The 19,249-nt window shown below is 39.4% G+C and overlaps 1 protein-coding gene across 1 annotated transcript; it reads left to right on the forward strand.

The window, feature by feature from the left end:
• Nucleotides 1–2,368: 2,368 nt before the first annotated feature.
• Nucleotides 2,369–17,712, forward strand: acvr1c (activin A receptor type 1C; the record flags this gene model as incomplete). The annotated part of the gene is made up of 9 exons (XM_079254466.1): nt 2,369–2,438; nt 6,883–7,113; nt 13,002–13,244; nt 13,447–13,677; nt 13,779–13,946; nt 14,175–14,331; nt 14,784–14,908; nt 15,154–15,284; nt 17,587–17,712. The coding sequence occupies 9 exons, from the start codon at nt 2,369–2,371 to the stop codon at nt 17,710–17,712; spliced, it is 1,482 nt and encodes a 493-aa protein (XP_079110592.1).
• Nucleotides 17,713–19,249: the final 1,537 nt, after the last annotated feature.

Raw genomic sequence — 19,249 nt, forward strand, 5'->3', positions numbered from 1 at the left:
CTGTTCACCCGTTTTTGGCAGGCTGATCCGAGAGATAAATACAAAATTAATAAAGGGGTTTGTGAAAAATGCTTAATCATTTCTAGCCCTTCCGAATTTGAATATTAAAATAAATTAGACAGAAAAGTGCACAATTTAGCAACTTTAATGTGCTAATGCTGGCCTGCCTAGTCTAAAGTGTAGAGTTTGCCGTAGTTGTCTTTCCATAGTCTCTTAGAGCACTGCGTGGTGTTACTGTTGAGTTAACCTAGTCCACTCCAGAGAAGACTGACATCTCTCTTGAATACTTACCTCCGCCAAGGAGGTTATGTTTTACCCGGTGTTTATCTGTTTGTGTTCAAGATAACAAAAAAAAAAGTTATAGACTGACTTTAATTAAATTTTCAGTAGATGTTGGAAAAGTGAAAAGGAAGAACTGATTTCATTTTAATGGTGGTGATCCGGATCCTTTTTAAAGGCATTGGCAGAGGTTTGCGCTCTCCAAGTGCTTTTCCAGTTACCGCTGTAATAAGATGAACTCTAGTCTCCTTCCTAAATGTATGGCCAGTAACAATGGCTTGTCTTGAATCATTTTGGATGTCTTCCCTCCTCAGAATTGTGTTAACTTAATCTCTGGAAGCTAAATAGCCGTTATTTAGGTTTTTTTTTTATCCACTCTCAGTGCTGTCCATTCAGTCTATAGTGAATAAATGAAAACACATGTTTTCTGCTTGTGTTGTGTTGGTCTGGTCAGTCTGATGGAGCTTCATTCACACCTTTATTGCCTGCCTAGTAACTTGGGGCCCATGCTGTTGCTATGGAGCCAAGGCTGTAAATAAGCACTTGTGTGCAGGTGAGTTGAGCTTTGCACACAAGTCAATGAAAAGGAAACTCAATCAGTGTTTTGTCTTCAGCGCTGCTCAGTCCACAACCTGGGAACAGACTTACCACAGCGGTTGTGGTAAAAGATGGACTGGTGGCTGGAACACGGCTGTAGTGGACCTGAGGTGCAAAACATAACATTATATATGACGGCACAACAACAAAACACTTCAGTTGAAGCAAAAAGCAAAAAAAAAAAAAAAAAAAAAAAACCAAAAAAACAAACAAAAAAAAACAAAACAAAACAAAATAAAACAAAACAAAAAAAAAATTCAGAGATTATTCAATATGCCTCAGCACAAGCATATTAAATGGCAAAACATCTTTAAAAAACTGTTTTCAAAACCTATTTAGTAAAACTGACCAAAAAAGACAATTTAAATGACTTATAAGTAAAACTAAAATCACATCAAGTGCATAACATTGGAAAAAAGAAAAAAAAACAAAAAAAACAGAAACATGGAGATAGATTTAAATAAAACTTCAGGACATGACTTCTGTCAATAATTGATGATACAACTAAAGTGCTTACCTAATGTAAAAAGTAAAGCAAAGTTTGCAAAAGCAAAAAGCCAATTCTATCTATCTATCTATCTATCTATCTATCTATCTATATATCTATATCATTATTTACTCAGGGTGATCCCAGGTAAATTAAAGAAGAAAAGCTTGCGTTGAGTTAACCAGCTTTCCTTGAGCACAAAACTGCTCTATTATCACGTTTTGTGGTTTTCATGACATTTACATCCTCATATTTCTATCACCCACATGAGCATTTGACAAGATGTATAAATAATGTGACAGCGTAGATGAGGACTTTTATGCAACATTCACTTGCAAACAGGTGGTACTAAATATTGTTAGAATTCAATTTTATTTTGTGGTGAAAACATCTCCTCTGGTCTTACCTCTGTCATAATGCATATCCAAAACAGAATTAATTTAAAGTAACACTGTCACCCTAATTAGCACTAAATAGGTATTTAAAAGGCACAAATAGAGCCACAGCAATCGATCTTTATACCCACAGAGTCGATGTGTTGGATTCTATGGCACACACTCCCAACACGTGTCATCCATATCTAGTGTCTCCTGAAAACCACTGCGTTTGTGCATCTTGCTATAATTCACTGTGAAGTGATGAGCTGATTTATTGGAAGTTGAAGCCTTCGTGCACAGAGGTAATTTCCATATTCAGCAAGCAAACGATCGCAGGAGGTGGCGTTTCCCTGGACGTGCTACAGTTAAGTAGATGTGCAACACACTTTCACTCTGGCTCCCATTCACATGTCTTTATCTGAGGTCTGCAGCTCTAATCCTCTTAAATCCCGGTCAACAGAGGCGGAGCAAACTGCGTTTCCTCCCCGGTCATTTTCCGAGCCAGACAACTGTGGCGGCTTGCGGGAAGTGCGCGGACTTTTACTGCAATGTGTACTTTAGTTTTTTCCGTAGAGTAGCTGCCTGTGCAAACGGTGCGCCCAGGAAGGGAGCAGATGCGGCTCTTACCATGACTGGTCCCAGGAAGCAGAGCTTTCAGGTGGCGTTGATCATCCTGTCCGTCGCGCAGCTGACTGCAGGTACACGGATCACTCCGCGCGCATCACTTTCATCAAACGTTCATTCACTATATTCTGATGTTTCCATTATTCATCTGCTGTACATAGTTGGCTGGGGATTGGATTTATATCACGTAGTGGACACTGTCAGCCATTAATTAAGCGGAAATGGGAGTTATGCCACCCTTTATTCAGAATTAACTTTATTGATCTCTGAAGGACCTTCTGTTTAAGCATCAAAGAAAAAAGTTCAACGTATTTCTTTGTTTTCTGATGCTGAGAAGCCCCCTACGAGGTAGAACTTATTACACAAAGAAAACCTGAACTTATTTCTACAATCATGATGTTTTTCCTTTGACTTACCTGGAAGGAGGTATTAGGCGCTTGTCCAAAACAGCTTAATGGAAACAGAGAGAGTTCTTTGTGACAAAATTAAAGAAAGAGAAATAATAACAAATGTGAGCAAACTATTTCATCTTCTTGGGAAGTCTTCAATACAATAAAGCAAACAAAACTAGATACAGTGTATTGATACTTCAAACTTGTTTTTGAAAAATGAGTAAATCACATCAAGTTAAAAAATATTGGTGCATATTTTTTAACTTGACTTTACCTATTCTCAGGTAATCCAAGAAATTGTATTAATCTATCAAATGATGAATTATCTGAGTTTAATCTAGGATTAATGTTTCACTCATCAAACCTTAATCAGAAATCATCACACTTCATTTCTGCACTCTTTCCTTATTTTACGTTTTTCATTAATAGCATTAATGAGAATAGGATTTGATGGCTGCTCTGATGCAGGGGTTTGCAGCCTTTGTAGACAGACATGAAAGCAACCACAACACCTTTTGACTTTTGTTTGGACAAAATGTTTGATATTTTAAATGGGATTGCATGCCTGCATGTTGTACCGTCTTCTAATTGTTCATTCATAAGCAGAAGCTCAAACATAGTCCTCACATAAATTGCTGATGAAAATAAACTCAACCTGCAGCTCACATTGATATTGCATTTTCATTAGAGTTAACATCTAGTATGTGCATCAGATTAGATACCAGTCATGCATGGATGAACTTCCAGTTTAACAGCACAGAAAACACTTTTACATTTAAATAACAAGCAGCCTAAATCTGCATTATTTACAGGTGCTATCAACAGAACTGTATGAACTTGTACTAGACTACATTGGACAAATAAAGACCTCATATAAAAAAAAAGGACTTATCTGATCATTTTTCAATTGGTTGGGTCTTTATGGGTTAAAATGTAACTGTTGACATTTTATGTCTTTTGGCAAAATTGTCTTGGATAGAACTTAATCTACAGGAATGAATCATATTAAATCATGGAGATAAGTTTTGTACAAATGTGCAAAACTATTACTACACAATTTTATAGATACCGTACACTTACTCATACACACACTCAGTACACAAAGCATCTGCAGTGACTTTACATACCGTCTGTATGCCACTACACCATGAAACATAAAATAAGTGAATAATCATGCATATCAGTACTTGGTGACTTAAAAAAAAAAAAAAAAAAAAAAAAGATTTTAGAGCAACTTTACTGTTTTAGAGCAACAGTAAAGTTAAAAATGTCATTGTCCTTGAGAAGGTTGTTACTAAGCAACTGTTGGATATGCTGTTAAAGTAAGAGGACTGTCCATTCAGTCTTCTCTCCTGCTGCCTGCATGCTTCTCTTCTAATATGTTTCTCATTGTCAACCAATTCCATGCAAAGACCATCAAAGTGAACAAATCTGTCCTGCTAAAATCCAAACCTCACTACGACTGTGTATATATGTAGCGGAATAGCCTCTACAACTGTATGTACAGTATATGAGGCCTAATCCTTCATTGTGACAAACACAGTCTGTCACCATCATTGTGCACCAGATATTCATTTTGATTTTAAACAACCCTTGAAAATGTTCCTGAATAATAAAACTTAAAAAAGTAAAAAATCCAGCGGTTTTGAAATTTCCTAAACTAAATGGGCTTTCCTCTGATATGGCTACGTCAAATACATGCACACTGGTTTAGCTGGTGATACTATGCTGTCCTTGGGATAACTGAGAGTTTATGCTTGTCTTTCTTTTCACTAGCACTGACATGAACTGGAGCCCTGACCAGGTGGTCCAGTGGTGCCTGGAGTAGGCACACTTTCTTATAATCACTTAAATTTCTTTAGTTTTCATCTAACATAGTCCTTTATGGACAAAAGTTGGACTAACTATTTTCTTTTACTGTTTTTACTGGATTTATGCTAATATAACAGGACTGTTTTAGTTGCAGTATCATCTGCTACTGGATTACAATATTGCTTCATAGATGAATTGTATTGACCAATCAGAAAGGAGCATTTACTAAATATACACTTGTAGCCTAGAGAAGTAGTTTTCATTCAAATCTCAAGAATCTTAGCTTTCCCACTGTGTATAATATGTGTAAGTGTTTGGATGGGAAACTGAGTAAAATATATATTTATTTGTCACGTCCCACTCACGAGCCATCTGCTGCCAACGGGATAATTACTTGACAACCTATAGAAGGTACAGACCCTGAACCTGCTACCATTAAACATTTCCTAACTTTTATTCAGCATGTATGATGCAAATGTGATTTACTTGTAAAACACTGGCCAAATCAGCAGTTAGATTTAGGACTTGCTGCTAAATGACACTGTTTGTTATGTTTATCTGAAGTTCAAGAACAGTTGGAAATACAATTAATACTACTTTACAATTAGCAACATGATGAATATTATTCAAACAAAATGCAGATATATGACATGTGCATGTTCATTCATTAGTTTTCCATACCATTTACTCCAGTTCAGGGTAGCAGGGAGACTGGAATCTATCCCAGCAATTAGCAGGCGAGAGGCAGGCTACACCCTGGACAGGTCGTCAGTCCATTGCAGGGCCAGCTGCATGTACAGGTGTTATGTTTGCCTGTCTAAGCTTGTTATCACCCAAGTGTTAGTACATAAAACATAATTACACCCCCCTTTCCCACCAAAAAAAGCATAGTTTAGTCACACAATTTTGTATTTGCATATTTCAAAACACACACACACACACACACACACACACACACACACACACACACACACACACACACGCAACATTTACTGTCTCAATCGTTTTTTATTTCATGTTTGGAAGATTTTCCGCCATTCATCCTGCAAATGGAGCCTTGTGAGATTATTGGGCCGTTTTATACATTCTGCTCTTTTCAAGACTGTTTACAGAATTTCAATTACGTTTAGGTGAGGGGGCTCTGGGAGCCACAATAAAAAGCTAATGTGGCCCACTGTGGTTTTTGTGTTGTGTGTAGGATCACTGTGGAAAACTTTCCTTTTTCATTTTCACCTTTTTTTTTCAGAGCCATGTTTACTTCCAGAATTTGCTGGTATTTAATTAAATTTGTCCTTCCCTCTTCTACTGAAATATTCTCGTGTCACTGGCTGCGTTACAAGTCCAAGGTTGATTGATTAAGCCCCGTGCTTAACAGTGGGAGAGGTGCTGAAATTTTACGTCTTTTTTCCTCCAATCATATCTTTGCTCCTGGTCAACAGAAATGTCAGGGTTTTTTCCTTCTAAAATTCAAGAAAGTTTTCTTGGCCTTCCAAATAATTTGCCCTTCTCCTTTCATTATCTGCTCGTTCTTAATTACATAACAGACTGAGAAAAACAACTTCCAGAAATCTCTTTGTCATCCTCTTCCAGTCTGTGTTATTGTCCGAACAATATTCAGCTGCTTAAAGACTGCAAGTTGTTATTAAAGGAGTTGAGAGGTATTTATAATCTTTAAAAACCTAACCTTTGCTCATGATGACCCTGAAAAAAAACAAAACAGTATACTGGTATAATTTGGAAAAAGTCATGAAGCTCTCAGCTCTCATGGGAGACCCAAACATTCATGTGATGCTCCTTAACTTCTCTACTTAATTAATTCATTTTTTTTCACTTTTCTCTTCACTTAGCATTCACAAGACATTTATTTCACCATAACGGCTATTACTATATAATCTGATCATGTGTACAGTACGCACTGCTTAGAGCTGAAAAACTGAAGTTACCTTAAAGCAGCTTAATCCAGAAATCAAAATAATATTTACATAATTATTTCTAGGTTTTTCTTGTGAGCCGACATTGCAGCCTCACTTATCAATCACTCAGCAGCTTATCAAATAAAGCATGGCAGCTCCAAGTAGAACACAAGATTATGTGGGTGTTAAACTAAGAGGCATTACTCTGGTTCCTCCGCCTCCAGCCATTTCACAGCACGGACCTCCTTATGTAACAGGAGCATCCTGCTTCGAAAGAGTTAAAGACCACTGGTCATGTTAGTCTGAAGTCCTTTTTCTGCACAAATCAATGACTAAAGTTGTGTCTGTGCAAAAAAAACAAAAAAAAAAGTTACCTAACCATCATTAGTTCTGTCTTTTAGGTCTAAAGTGTGCATGCCTGCTGTGTGCCAACCACACCTGTGAGACGTCAGCAGACGGCGCCTGCTGGAACTCTGTCATGTTGATTGATGGAAAGGAAGAGACAGTCAAATCCTGCTTGTCGCCCTCAGAGATGAAGGGCCAGGTTTTCTGCTACAGCTCCAGAAATGTCTCCAAGAGGAACTGCTGTTTCACGGACTTCTGCAACAACGAGACCCTACACATATACCCAGGTATTGCCAACGTGGTGCTGTTTGAACTTATCCCAGTTCTGCCTCTAATCTATGCCATTTGTGTCACTTTACATCAATAAAAATTCATATTGTGAAAAAAAGTATGAAAATGACATAAAATCCAAGAAAACTGGATTCTTCCTTTTTTACTGTTTATGTCACACAGCTCTGTAGTTTTCAGTGTTATCCAGTAAACAGAAACAGCAATCCAATCTGTGAGGGATTTCCCACTCATTCTGGTCCCGGCTAGACGAGGTAGACGCTGATCCGCCTAGATCCTGTGACATAACAACTCTGGCAGAGGTTATGAGACGGCCCTCCCCTGATTTATAAATAAATACTTTGTCATGCATGTAGTTCTGAAAGCCTCTGATGGGTCTGCTTGATGGAAGCAGGCCTTAAAGTTCAGGAAGGTGGGCAGGAGGCAATATGAGAGTGTAGTGGTTCATGATGCTGTGTTATATGTTTCATATGAAGGCAGTTCAGCTATATTACAGGCTCATGTTAATTAAATAATTCATAAAGAATTTAAAACATGTCTATTAAAGCAGCTTTAATTTTTTTCAAACCAATTGTTTGAACTTCTAAACAAGCTGACAGCATGCATGCTTGACATGTTAAAGCTGAAGTCAAAAGGAAAAACATTTGAAAAGTAGAAATACATATACAAGGTATTGAACAAAAGCTTGAGCCATTCCTCTTTTCTTTCTTTATTAGACCCTCACAGACAGGCTTTCTTGTAACTCCATCCATCCATCCATCTTCTGCCGCTTATCCGGGGTTGGGTCGCGGGGGCAGCAGCCTAAGCAGGGAAGCCCAGACTTCCCTCTCCCCAGCCACATTTGCCAACTCTGCGGGGGGGATCCCGAGGCGTTCCCAGGCCAGCCGAGAGATGTAATCCCTCCAGCGTGTCCTGGGTCTTCCCCGGGGTCTCCTCCCAGAGGGACGTGCCTGGAACACCTCACCAGGGAGGCGTCCAGGAGGCATCCTGACCAGATGCCCGAGCCACCTCAACTGGTTCCTCTCGATGCGGAGGAGCAGCGGCTCTACTCTGAGCCCCTCCCGGATGACTGAGCTCCTCACCCTATCTCTAAGGGTGAGCCCGGCCACCCTGCGGAGGAAACTCATTTCAGCCGCCTGTATACGAGATCTCGTTCTTTCGGTCACGACCCACAGCTCATGACCATAGGTGAGGGTAGGAACGTAGATCGACTGGTAAATCAAGAGCTTCGCCTTCTGGCTCAGCTCCTTCTTCACCACGACAGACCGGCGCAGAGCCCGCATTACTGCAGACGCCGCACTGATCCGTCTGTCGATCTCACGCTCCATCCTTCCCTCACTCGTGAACAAGACCCCGAGATATTTAAACTCCTCCACTTGAGGCAGGACCTGACTCCCGACCCGGAGAGGGCAATCCACCCTATTCCGGCTGAGGACCATGGTCTCAGATTTTGAGGTGCTGATTCTCATCCCAGCCGCTTCACACTCGGCCGCGAATCGCTCAAGCGAGAGCTGGAGATCACGACCAGATGAAGCCAACAGGACCACGTCATCCGCAAAAAGCAGGGACCCAATCCTGAGGCCACCAAGTCGGATCCCCTCAACACCTCGGCTGCGCCTAGAAATTCTGTCCATATAAGTTATGAACAGAATTGGTGATAAAGGGCAGCCTTGGCGGAGTCCAACCCTCACCGGAAACGAATCCGACTTACTACCGGCAATGCGGACCAAGCTCTGACACCTGTCGTACAGGGACCGGACAGCTCGTACAAGGGGGTCCGGTACCCCATACTCCCGGAGTACCCCCCACAGGAGCCCCCGGGGGACACTGTCGAATGCCTTCTCCAGGTCCACAAAGCACATGTAGACTGGTTGGGCAAACTCCCATGCCCCCCCCAGGACCCCAGAGAGGGTATAGAGCTGGTCCACTGTTCCGCGACCAGGACGAAAACCACACTGCTCCTCCTCAATCCGGGATTCGACTATCCGGCGGACCCTCCTCTCCAGGACCCCTGAATAGACCTTACCAGGGAGGCTGAGGAGTGTGATTCTCCTGTAATTGGAACACACCCTCCGGTCCACCTTCTTGTAACTATTTTAATTAATCTTCAGGAATAGTTCTCCATACTTCTTGAAGGAAAGCTCTTCTTTAGACGCTGGCTGCCTTTTTTTCCAGTTCTCTTTCAAGATAATCCCACACTGCTTCAGTATTGCTGATGTCTGGGCTTTGGGGAGGATTCACAACTCCACAAGAACACTTATTGCTGTTTTCAGTCCTGCTCTTTTGTCATTTGCCATACCTTGTTTTTTTTTGTTTTTTTTGTCTTTTTCCCTTCAAGAATGGCTCCTTGACTTTCACCCTGCATACAGAGTATTTCTGATTTAGCTTCAGTAAACCATAGATGGACCACCTGTCCAGGTGCATCTCTCAGGGTCTGTTGCAGGTTTTTGCTGTAGCCCCCCACGCTTATTTCTGAAGGATATTAATCTTGTCTAGATGCTTTGTTTTTGCCGCCTCTTTTTCTTTTCTCCTACACTCCACTTGGCAATAATCTTGTCAAATGATCTTTTATAAGTGTCATCTGGTTTAATTAGGAAACAAACAAAATTAAAACAACCCTTCCCTATGAAAATAATCAGGGACTGGACTGAAAATGAGGGAAAAAGCAGCCAATATCTGCAGAACTATTGCTTAAGACCACTTTAAAAGATTACAGAAAAGTCTGGCTCGTTGGAAACAAAATGTAATGAAATGAGTGGTGACTCAAGACTTGCACAGCACTGTTAATACTTTATTAGTCCCACTAGGAAAACTGTTTTGTCACAGCAGCAAATATCAATATAGTTTAGTGACGGTGCAACAGGCAAATACAATATGAAACTGCTATGAAAGAAATTTAAAGTTAAAAAGATAACAGGTAACAGAAAATAAGAAGATCGGATGATACTGCCAGGTCACACAAAAGTTGCTTACAGATGCATGTAAAATAGCAACCTGTGTTAACCTTTGTCTTATTAACTCCTAAATACTCCAGAGTGCATAATACTTGACTTCTAACTTTATCAGCTGTTTCAGAGTATGTTTGACGTTTTTGCTGGCTACTGTACTTTTCAGAAGCTAAAAAACATACTTAAATGTTTTTTAGAACTGTGAAAAGAACTTAAATGACAGGTTATATTTAGGTTTGTGTTTGTTGCCACGGAGTATACATAGGACGTAGCATAACCACCCGTTTATATGACAGCACTGACAAATGTAGAATGAAGAACAGGAAAATGAAACATTTACACTGCAGAGTTTCGTACTGACAGCTTTCTTACTGTCCTGGCCTATTTAGTGAATTTCTGAAGTATATAATGTACAAAAATGTATCTATCATAGTTGTATCGTGTGACTTATTACAACCTTTTAATGATATGCAGAAGATTTTGCATCTTAAACATAGCTTTCAATGTGTGTTAATTTACTGGATGTATGGATTAAAGTAGCTCTTTAACTGAAAATAAATTTTCACAGCTGATATTGTCACTGATATATTTCTGTAACTAATAGATGGGAGTTGAAGACAGTCTGAGGTGCATAGAGAGGATATATGCTGCCAGGCTGCACTCCACTGTCACTGTGATCACTTGGTATTTGATGTTTACATAGCATACTGCTTAAGATGATTATAATGCCTCGGTTAAATGAAAATGTAAAGTGATATTCTGTCAGGCTGTCTAATTATAGCCAATGTTCCGCCTACGTAGTTTTATGCTATTCTCTGCTTCTCAATGTTGTTTTCAACTATTTGCAGGACTTAAATTACGGTACCTCTGTTTTTAAGTCAGCATTGTTTAAAGGAAACTTTATTACAGCCTTTTTGAAAACTGGTGCTGCAGACTGACAGAAAAGCTACAGTCACCCATCTGTGCGCACAGTAGGTTGGGTTGCTTGTGAACACTTCACTTTAGGGACGTATCAGTCTAAAGCAAAGTCTGCCTTCTACTTAAAGACTCATTTAAATAATAGTTGGAAATTTCTCAAAATGCACAAAGAGTTGTCTTTGCTTGTTTTGCTTGAAAAAAAGACCAAAACTGTTTGTTCCCAGAGCTAATTGTGCTCAAAAGTGACAACTGCAACTTAACAGTCGATTCACTGACAAAAAGATTGGACTGTCTTGACTTTTCTTAAACCTTTGTGCATAACACAAGACAAAAAAAACAAAAACAAAAAAGAAGTAAAAACAAAACAAACCCCCAAAACCCTGACGTAGGGTAGAATGTGCAAATGACACAGAGCATTTCTAGTGGCGACAGTTCTGGTGTTAAACATCAAAGTTTATAGGTTTGTGTCACAACTTTTGAAAACATTTACTTGTGTCTCCAGTGGGACATAAATATCTTCATCTCTGACAAGTATTGGTCACTTAAGTTGCATTTATATGAAAAAACAGTAGAGCAGATTATTAGAACAAGGTGCTGCAGACTATTGATGAGTGGAAGGGGGCAGGACCCTGAGGCTGTAGTGGTGTTGCTTGTAAATGAGGACAACACAATCAATCTGTTCCATTGCCCTTCAAAATATCAGCATGTCAGCACATCCTGTGTGTTGTTTATTGTTTATATGTAAAAGCAATTTTATTCATGTCCTTTATTCATGACTGCTTCTGTACAGGATAAAACATGCTGAGAGGATGAATTATGTGCTGTTGATCAGTATGGAAAAAACAACTTAAAGTCACGTGTTGCTGCTGGAATAGTAAGGAAAAAAACAGCTGCCATGTGTAAAAGGTCTTGGGGTACTGGGCCAGAGGAGAGTAAAAGCTTGTTTTGCTCCATTTCTTTTGTGCTCCACTTGGAGCTCCAGTTGGCAGGATATGTATTTAGGTAAAAGGCTACAGATATCTTAAGAAACTGTGAGCGGGTTCATAATGTGTTGGGTCATCTGCAGATGTTGCATGTTTATGGATCTCTTGGTAAAAACCTACTTTAGGAGGCTGAGATAACTAAAGGGATGAGGGCTCCTAAAACAGTCTTGAAGTTAATGAGGGGTTTTTCCGTTGACAAAGCAATATTATTATCCCCAGACTAATTAGTTAATTGTAGCACTATGCACTGTGCAGCAGTGCTTGTGCAATGTTCTCTGTTGCTTATTTTGTCACGTGTCTATAAATCTCATATTATCACAGTGCCCACCTTCTCTGCTATTTTCATTTGTGTCCAGGTTTCCTTTGTCCACCCACAGCTAGAATAAAGGTCAGAGACAGAGGTGTCAAATTACTTAGCTTTACCACACTCCCAGTTTTACCTCAAGGTCTCTTAGAGCACCTGCTGCAGACCAGTGGATGCTACCTAGTTTGAATAAAAAGGTTTTTTAATTAGAGAAAGAAAACAAACAAGATTTTCCCCTTTTAGAGTGCAACTCTTATTGGCACTAAAAGCCTTTTTATTACTTTTGATTAATAGCATTTATTGGCAGTGATTACATTTTCTGGCACTCGGGAAAAATAGAGTTTTTGGCAAAGGCAACTTTACATCTGCCAAATGAATTTCCCAAACTTATTTAAGACATCGCTGACTCTGCACTCAGCAATGTCTCAATTCTGTTGCACATTTCTGAATGTGTTAGTGGGCTATTTAGCAATTCGGTCTTTCAGAAAAGGCTGCGTGCACATTTAGTAACAGCTGCATCCTACTGATAACACACTGTTTTGTCTAATTGAATTGATATTTTGGCCCACACTTCTGCCACGCTCAGCAGCCGCCACTAGGGGGAGCAGCAGTTACATGAAGCTCAAAGACAAGGAACTCTGTAATATTATTTCCTTTAAAACTAATAATCATATCAGGAAGTATTAATATGTTAACCATTTTATATTAATGCAAATCTTTTTGTGTGTGATCAGAGAAGCCTTTGGAAGAACCTGGCTGGAACAGACTACAGCTCACGATGGTGATCCTGGTGCCCTCCTGCCTGCTGTTTGTAGGGATCCTGCTAGGTGTGTGTGTTATACAGGGCCACCGTTGTGCCTACAGCCGAGCCCACAAGCAGGATGCAGAGGAACCTCTGGATGACCAGATGTTGATGTCTCCTGACAAATGTCTCAAAGACCTGATATATGACATGAGCACATCTGGCTCAGGATCAGGTATGATGAGTTAAATCAAACGACAGCTGCTTCCTTAATTCCACGGGGCAATTTGAATATATTATATATATGCAAACATAAAATGTAATATTGATAATTTCATGCAACCAGTTTTTTCAAATCTTAAGATATTTTCTTTTTGGCAACTTTTTAAAGTTGTGATTCAATCATAATAATACAAAATTTCATAACGTTCTTGCAGGCCTGCCACTGTTGGTCCAGAGGACCATAGCTCGGACTATAGTCCTCCAGGAGATTATTGGAAAAGGTCGATTTGGTGAGGTGTGGCGTGGCAAGTGGCGTGGGGAAGATGTGGCGGTCAAGATCTTCTCCTCCAGGGACGAGAGGTCCTGGTTCCGCGAAGCTGAGATTTATCAAACCATTATGCTCAGGCATGAGAACATCCTAGGCTTCATCGCTGCTGACAATAAAGGTGTCAAAACCCAGATCAAATATGATTTAATCACGTGCAAATAATATATTTAAATGCCTCATCTCATGACTGTGTGATACCTTTCACTCTGCTATATTTAGATAATGGCTCCTGGACTCAGCTCTGGTTGGTTTCTGAGTATCATGAGCATGGCTCCCTTTATGACTACCTAAACAGATACACCGTCTCTGTAGAAGGCATGGTTGTTCTGGCTTTGTCCATAGCCAGTGGACTAGCACATCTGCACATGGAAATCATTGGTACACAGGGTAAGAGTGTTATTTTCTGTCTAATCTCAAAGACATTGACTTTATAACAAACTTTAAAAGAATATGGCTTTTGTGTGCAAAGTAAAGCAAATGCGTGTTGAGTTTCAATTTCTTTTAATTGGTTTATTCTTTCAATCAACCTGTCATAAGACAGTCTGGAAGATAAACAATATTTACTGAAGATGATTTGTAGTGTTTGCAATCTGATCTTTACATTCTTTCCTCTAGGGAAGCCTGCCATTGCTCACAGAGACCTAAAGTCTAAAAATGTCCTGGTGAAGAAAAATGGGACAGCAGTCATTGCAGATTTGGGTTTGGCTGTGAAACACGATGCCAGCACAAACACCATTGACATACCGTCCAATCACAGAGTGGGAACTAAGAGGTTAGAGTGCCCAGTTCACACCCATGAAACCCATGATTTGTTAAATCAAAGAGTTAAAAGAAAGTTGCATGTAATGTTTGCTGGTTCTGTGCTAAAGGCAATACATAAAAAATGTGTTGGGGTAAATGTTGAAAAAAGTTTGCCCTTCTCAATCTCATTTCTTGTTTTAGGGATTAAAACCTTTAGGGATTGGCGACTCCTACTGGTACTATCAAGAACTTACACTCTAACATGATATTTTTGTCCAAGGAAAACAGTGTAAATCACAAGTTGCCTCTGTCAGATCAGTTTTAAAGATGTCATAGTTAGGCTTAAAAAAAGGCAAATCACCAGCAGTTTGAATATGGATGTCTGACTTAAAGTAACCCACAAGCACAAGCTAATTAACTAAATACTGCTGGCAGTACTGGGCTTTTTATGTCATCAGGCTTTAATCATTTTGTCCTCTGCAGGTACATGGCTCCAGAGATCCTGGATGAAACAATCAATATGAACAACTTTGAATCATTTAAGCGAGCGGATATCTACTCGCTGGGCCTGGTGTTCTGGGAACTGGCTAGAAGATGCTCTGTTAGAGGTGTTTTGAATAATACACCCACATATACACTTGTTTATTTCTATTATTAGAAAGATTTAAAAGTTAACTCATCAGGTTCAAACTGCACAATAATAATGTCATTTCACATGATAAAATTATAATCATAATCATCCACACTACTTGTTTTATTCTTATTTACATGTGCATATGTCTAGGTGGACTGTTTACTGTATGTCCTGTGGGCCAAGGAGCAAAACAAAACACAGTGTTTGTCCATCTCCTAGGGCTTCAAGAAGATTTTCAGTTGCCTTATTATGACATGGTGCCTTCAGATCCATCCATTGAGGACATGAGAAAGGTGGTGTGTGATCAGAAACTCAGACCGAACGTTCCTAATCAGTGGCAGAGCTGTGAGGTAAGACTGACATAAGCATCTCATGTTTGCTAATACTTTATCATCAGTAGTATGTGACACTATATTGCAGGGTTACCTGTCATCCTAACTATTACTTTGGTCACAGTGGCTGCTGACAAAGATGAACATGATGATATCAGTCACATCGGGGTAGGACAAGCTAGAACCAGTTCAGCCAGAATCTCTCAATGCTTCATTTAAACGTAGTATAAAAAGAAACCAAAGTTTTTGTTTGATGGTGTTGTCACCTTGAGACATCCATATTGTGGCCGGTCTTTGATATTCTTTGTTACATGGAAGTTGGCCCTCAGTTTTGATATAGTACAGCTGCTCTTTCCAAATAATGCTGCAATGTGGTTTTTCAGTTTGGTTTTGAACATCAGCTTGAAGTTACTCAATGGCAAAGGCCCTACACCAGGGCCCATCCTCAAGAGCTATCCCCCCGCAGGTTGTACGGTTTCCTTTGTAAAACACACTTGATTCAATGAAAAGGTCCTCTGTCAACTTACCATGTTTTGTACCTGCCTGTTAATGAGCCATTAGTTTGGATCAGCTGTGTTGCAGCGGTTAAAGTCTAAAACAGCAGCCCTTGAGGACCGAAACTGGTGTGCCACCTGCTCTATACTGATGCTTGGAACAGACGCTAGCTAACTGCTACAGCATGAGCCATGCTCCACACGTGCTTCTAATCAGGCATCTGATTGCAGCACCTCATGTAAGACAAGAGTCAAAAGCAGAATCAGCTGTTTGGCATTGGCAGAGTTTTTATGGGCACAATCCACATACTCTACTCATCCCACAAATGCATTGTCCTCACAAATGCGACACAATTTAAAAAGGAAAGCAGGTTTTCCAGTAAAATAGGAGCTAATGCCAAAAAGCATTGTTACACAAAAGAATGAATTGACCAAACTCAAATTTTCTTGTTTTTATGCTAAGCTTAGTACTTTGTAGAAGGTCTCTGCAAGCTATGAAACTGATTTGTAAGTTGGTTAAACATCTGAAACAGAAAGCATAGAACTTCAAGCAGAAATTACCATCAGCAAGTGTGGTTCTTTCTATTCTTTTTTTTTTTTCTTATAAATACTGAGCTTCCTGAAATAGTATGCACCTGCGTGTGCCTTTAGCCATTTTGTTTCAGTTCTTGAAACTGACTTAATGATTCACATACAAAATAAATGTATTTCAGACAAATAATTAGCCTAAATGTTACTAATGAAAACAGCTGCAAAGAAAAAAATACATTTATCAACAGGAAAAAGCAGAGGAACGCAAAAATGTTATTATTTTTTTTAATATTGTAGATGAAGTTCCTCCTGGTAAATTATATATTTGCTTAGATACAGTTGACCAAACATGAGCCTGTAGGCTTTAAAACTTAAAAATGAACAACGGTTCAACATTTAAAGCTTAATGGCCAGACGCAAACTGAGCGAAGAGTGTACTTAAGTCTGTTTCACAAATTTTTTTTTTCAACAATCATTTTTATCTTCACCTGTCACATGATCCAGGACAAACACCATACCTACATACATACATATTTAAGGATACATGAAGAGAGTAATGATACAATGCTACCTTGAATCATATACTTTAATTCCTACAAATTTTAGAATTCATATTAGATGTTTTATCCACATTTGACTACACCATGATCCAAATGCAATTATTTGAAAAATGCTAGAAAAAGCAGGTTTTCATAATTTCAGCGTTCCTCTTCACATCTTTCTGTTAAGGATGGCTTACCTGTTTTTTTTTTTTGCCTTGACCATTTCAGTTTAAAGCTACTGTTTAAAGATGGAGTCTCACCTAATCCAATTAAGTTAAATTAAATTCACTCTAATTTATTCATTAAATCTAATTTAACGAAATTAAATTCAGTGTTTAAAGCATAATAGTTCACTTCATCATAATTGTGCTCATTTAAGGCCTGCTCATTAGAAAAGAAAGAAAGAACTAGGCGGCCATCGGTCTAGACTGCTTTGAGGGTGGAGAAGATCTCTGGTTGGGGATATCTGCTGAAAAAGAAAACAGAAACCTAATTTGATAATTTAATATTTACACGCAGAGAATACAGCTCTAGAAGAGAAAAGCTCTATTTTTAAATGCCCAGGCCTAGTTTTAGCTAAGCTTCATGGGAAGTTTAAGGCCAGTCTCAGCCAAAAGCAAAGACACACTGGGAACGACATGAGACCAAGATGCATTACAAAGAGGATTAAATGTTGACGGACATGAAGCAGCTGATATTTATGTGAACCAAAGTGACAGTTTTAGTCATGATATTGTCCTGTTTATACACCAGGCGCTGCGTGTGATGGGCAAGCTGATGAGAGAGTGCTGGTATGCCAACTCTGCTGCACGACTCACTGCTCTGCGAGTCAAGAAGACGGTGTCCCAGCTGTCTGTCATTAAGGACATCAAAGATTAGTTTGATTAACTGCCCTGCGTGTCAGCACTGGTGCTGGCACCGGTGTTATGCAACGGACTGGGAATAAACAGGGAGAAAGAGGCCCAAGGCTGCACTCTTCAGGACACAACCACACCCTCAGAGAGCCTCCTCAGGATGATGTTGGTGCCAAAGCGTTGAGGAAGGTGTCTGTGGAGGCTTCACACAAAGACACCCAGTTAAATGACATTTTAACCAAACTGATTTGAAGTTTTAGGAAGAGCCATGTGACACGAGTCATGTTAAATGTGATTATTTTGCTACCTCAGTATTTGAAGTGCCCAAAGCTTAAAGTTGCACATTGTTGTGTTTTGTTTTTTTTTGTTGGTTTTTTTTTTTGTGCCATATGTTGTAACAAATGCAGTGCTGCTGGTTAGCTAGTGATCTAAATTACAAGAAAATACAGCTAATTCTAAGTCTTTTTTTTAAAGGCACTATTTCCCCTGCAATTTGAAATGCTTTGGCACAGTTTGATTGATTTTTCCTTTTGTATCGTTTGATTTGATGAAAGCTTTCTGAAAAGGAATGGTGTCAGATTTTTATCCGGAAGAGAAAACAATGTGTCCAAGACTTTCCTTTTATATAGGAACCATGGTAGATCATTCTGTGTGCAAATAACTACAGCTGTTGGATACATAATTTACCATTGGGTTTGTTGGCCCTGTGATAGACTGGCGACCTGTCCAGGGTGTACCCTGCCAATAGCTCAATGATAGCTGGGCTAGGCTCCAGCTTTCCTGTAACCCTTAATTGGAACAGGCAGTTAAGAAAATAGATGGATGGATGGATGGATGGATGGATGTGGTTTAGTGCCACCAACAAGACAAAGAATTTTCCTGAGGCTTACAGAGTACAAATGAAAAATGTAGCCACATTAAAAAGTTAAAAATTTGAATTTATATATCTTCAATGTTTCCCTGGTGCCTCTCTCAGGTTACACATTTCTCTTTTAATGGCTGCTCTCAAAGATGTTTCTCCACTTTTAGAGCTTCATGGGAAAGTTGCTGCCACAAATGTTAACATATTGTGAAGTTAAGTGAAACTATGAGATTTGATGACTTATTTTGCACTTTTAAGAACTTTTGTCAAGTTGCAGAGTCCAACAACAAAGACATAATGTATTGTTTGATCATATCGTTTTTGTGTGATAATGTTGCCTCTTTCAGTTTTGCTGAAAAAAATATGTGATATTTAGTTTTGCAGCAGTTTTACTTCAAACCGCATAAAACATGATCTACAGAGCTATGAAACAAGAAAGTAAGAAAATGACAAAGAATACAAAAAGGCTGTAGCGCTTAATGTCGAAGCTGTGTTCATAATATACATGGAGCACAGTTTAAACGATGGGTGCACACTAATGCCGCTGTGTGACGCAGCCTATAAAGCCTTGATGTAACAGGCTTAGGGAAAGTGCAAAGAAGTAAATCTATACACCGAGCGTGCTTGTATGAAGCGATGTTTATGCAGGAGTGCCTGTGCGTCCATCCGTTTGTTTGTGTTTCATATCATGTGAAGTGAT

The sequence above is a fragment of the Telmatherina bonti genome (assembly GCF_933228915.1).
Source record: "Telmatherina bonti genome assembly, chromosome: 15".
Lineage (NCBI taxonomy): Eukaryota > Metazoa > Chordata > Actinopteri > Atheriniformes > Telmatherinidae > Telmatherina > Telmatherina bonti.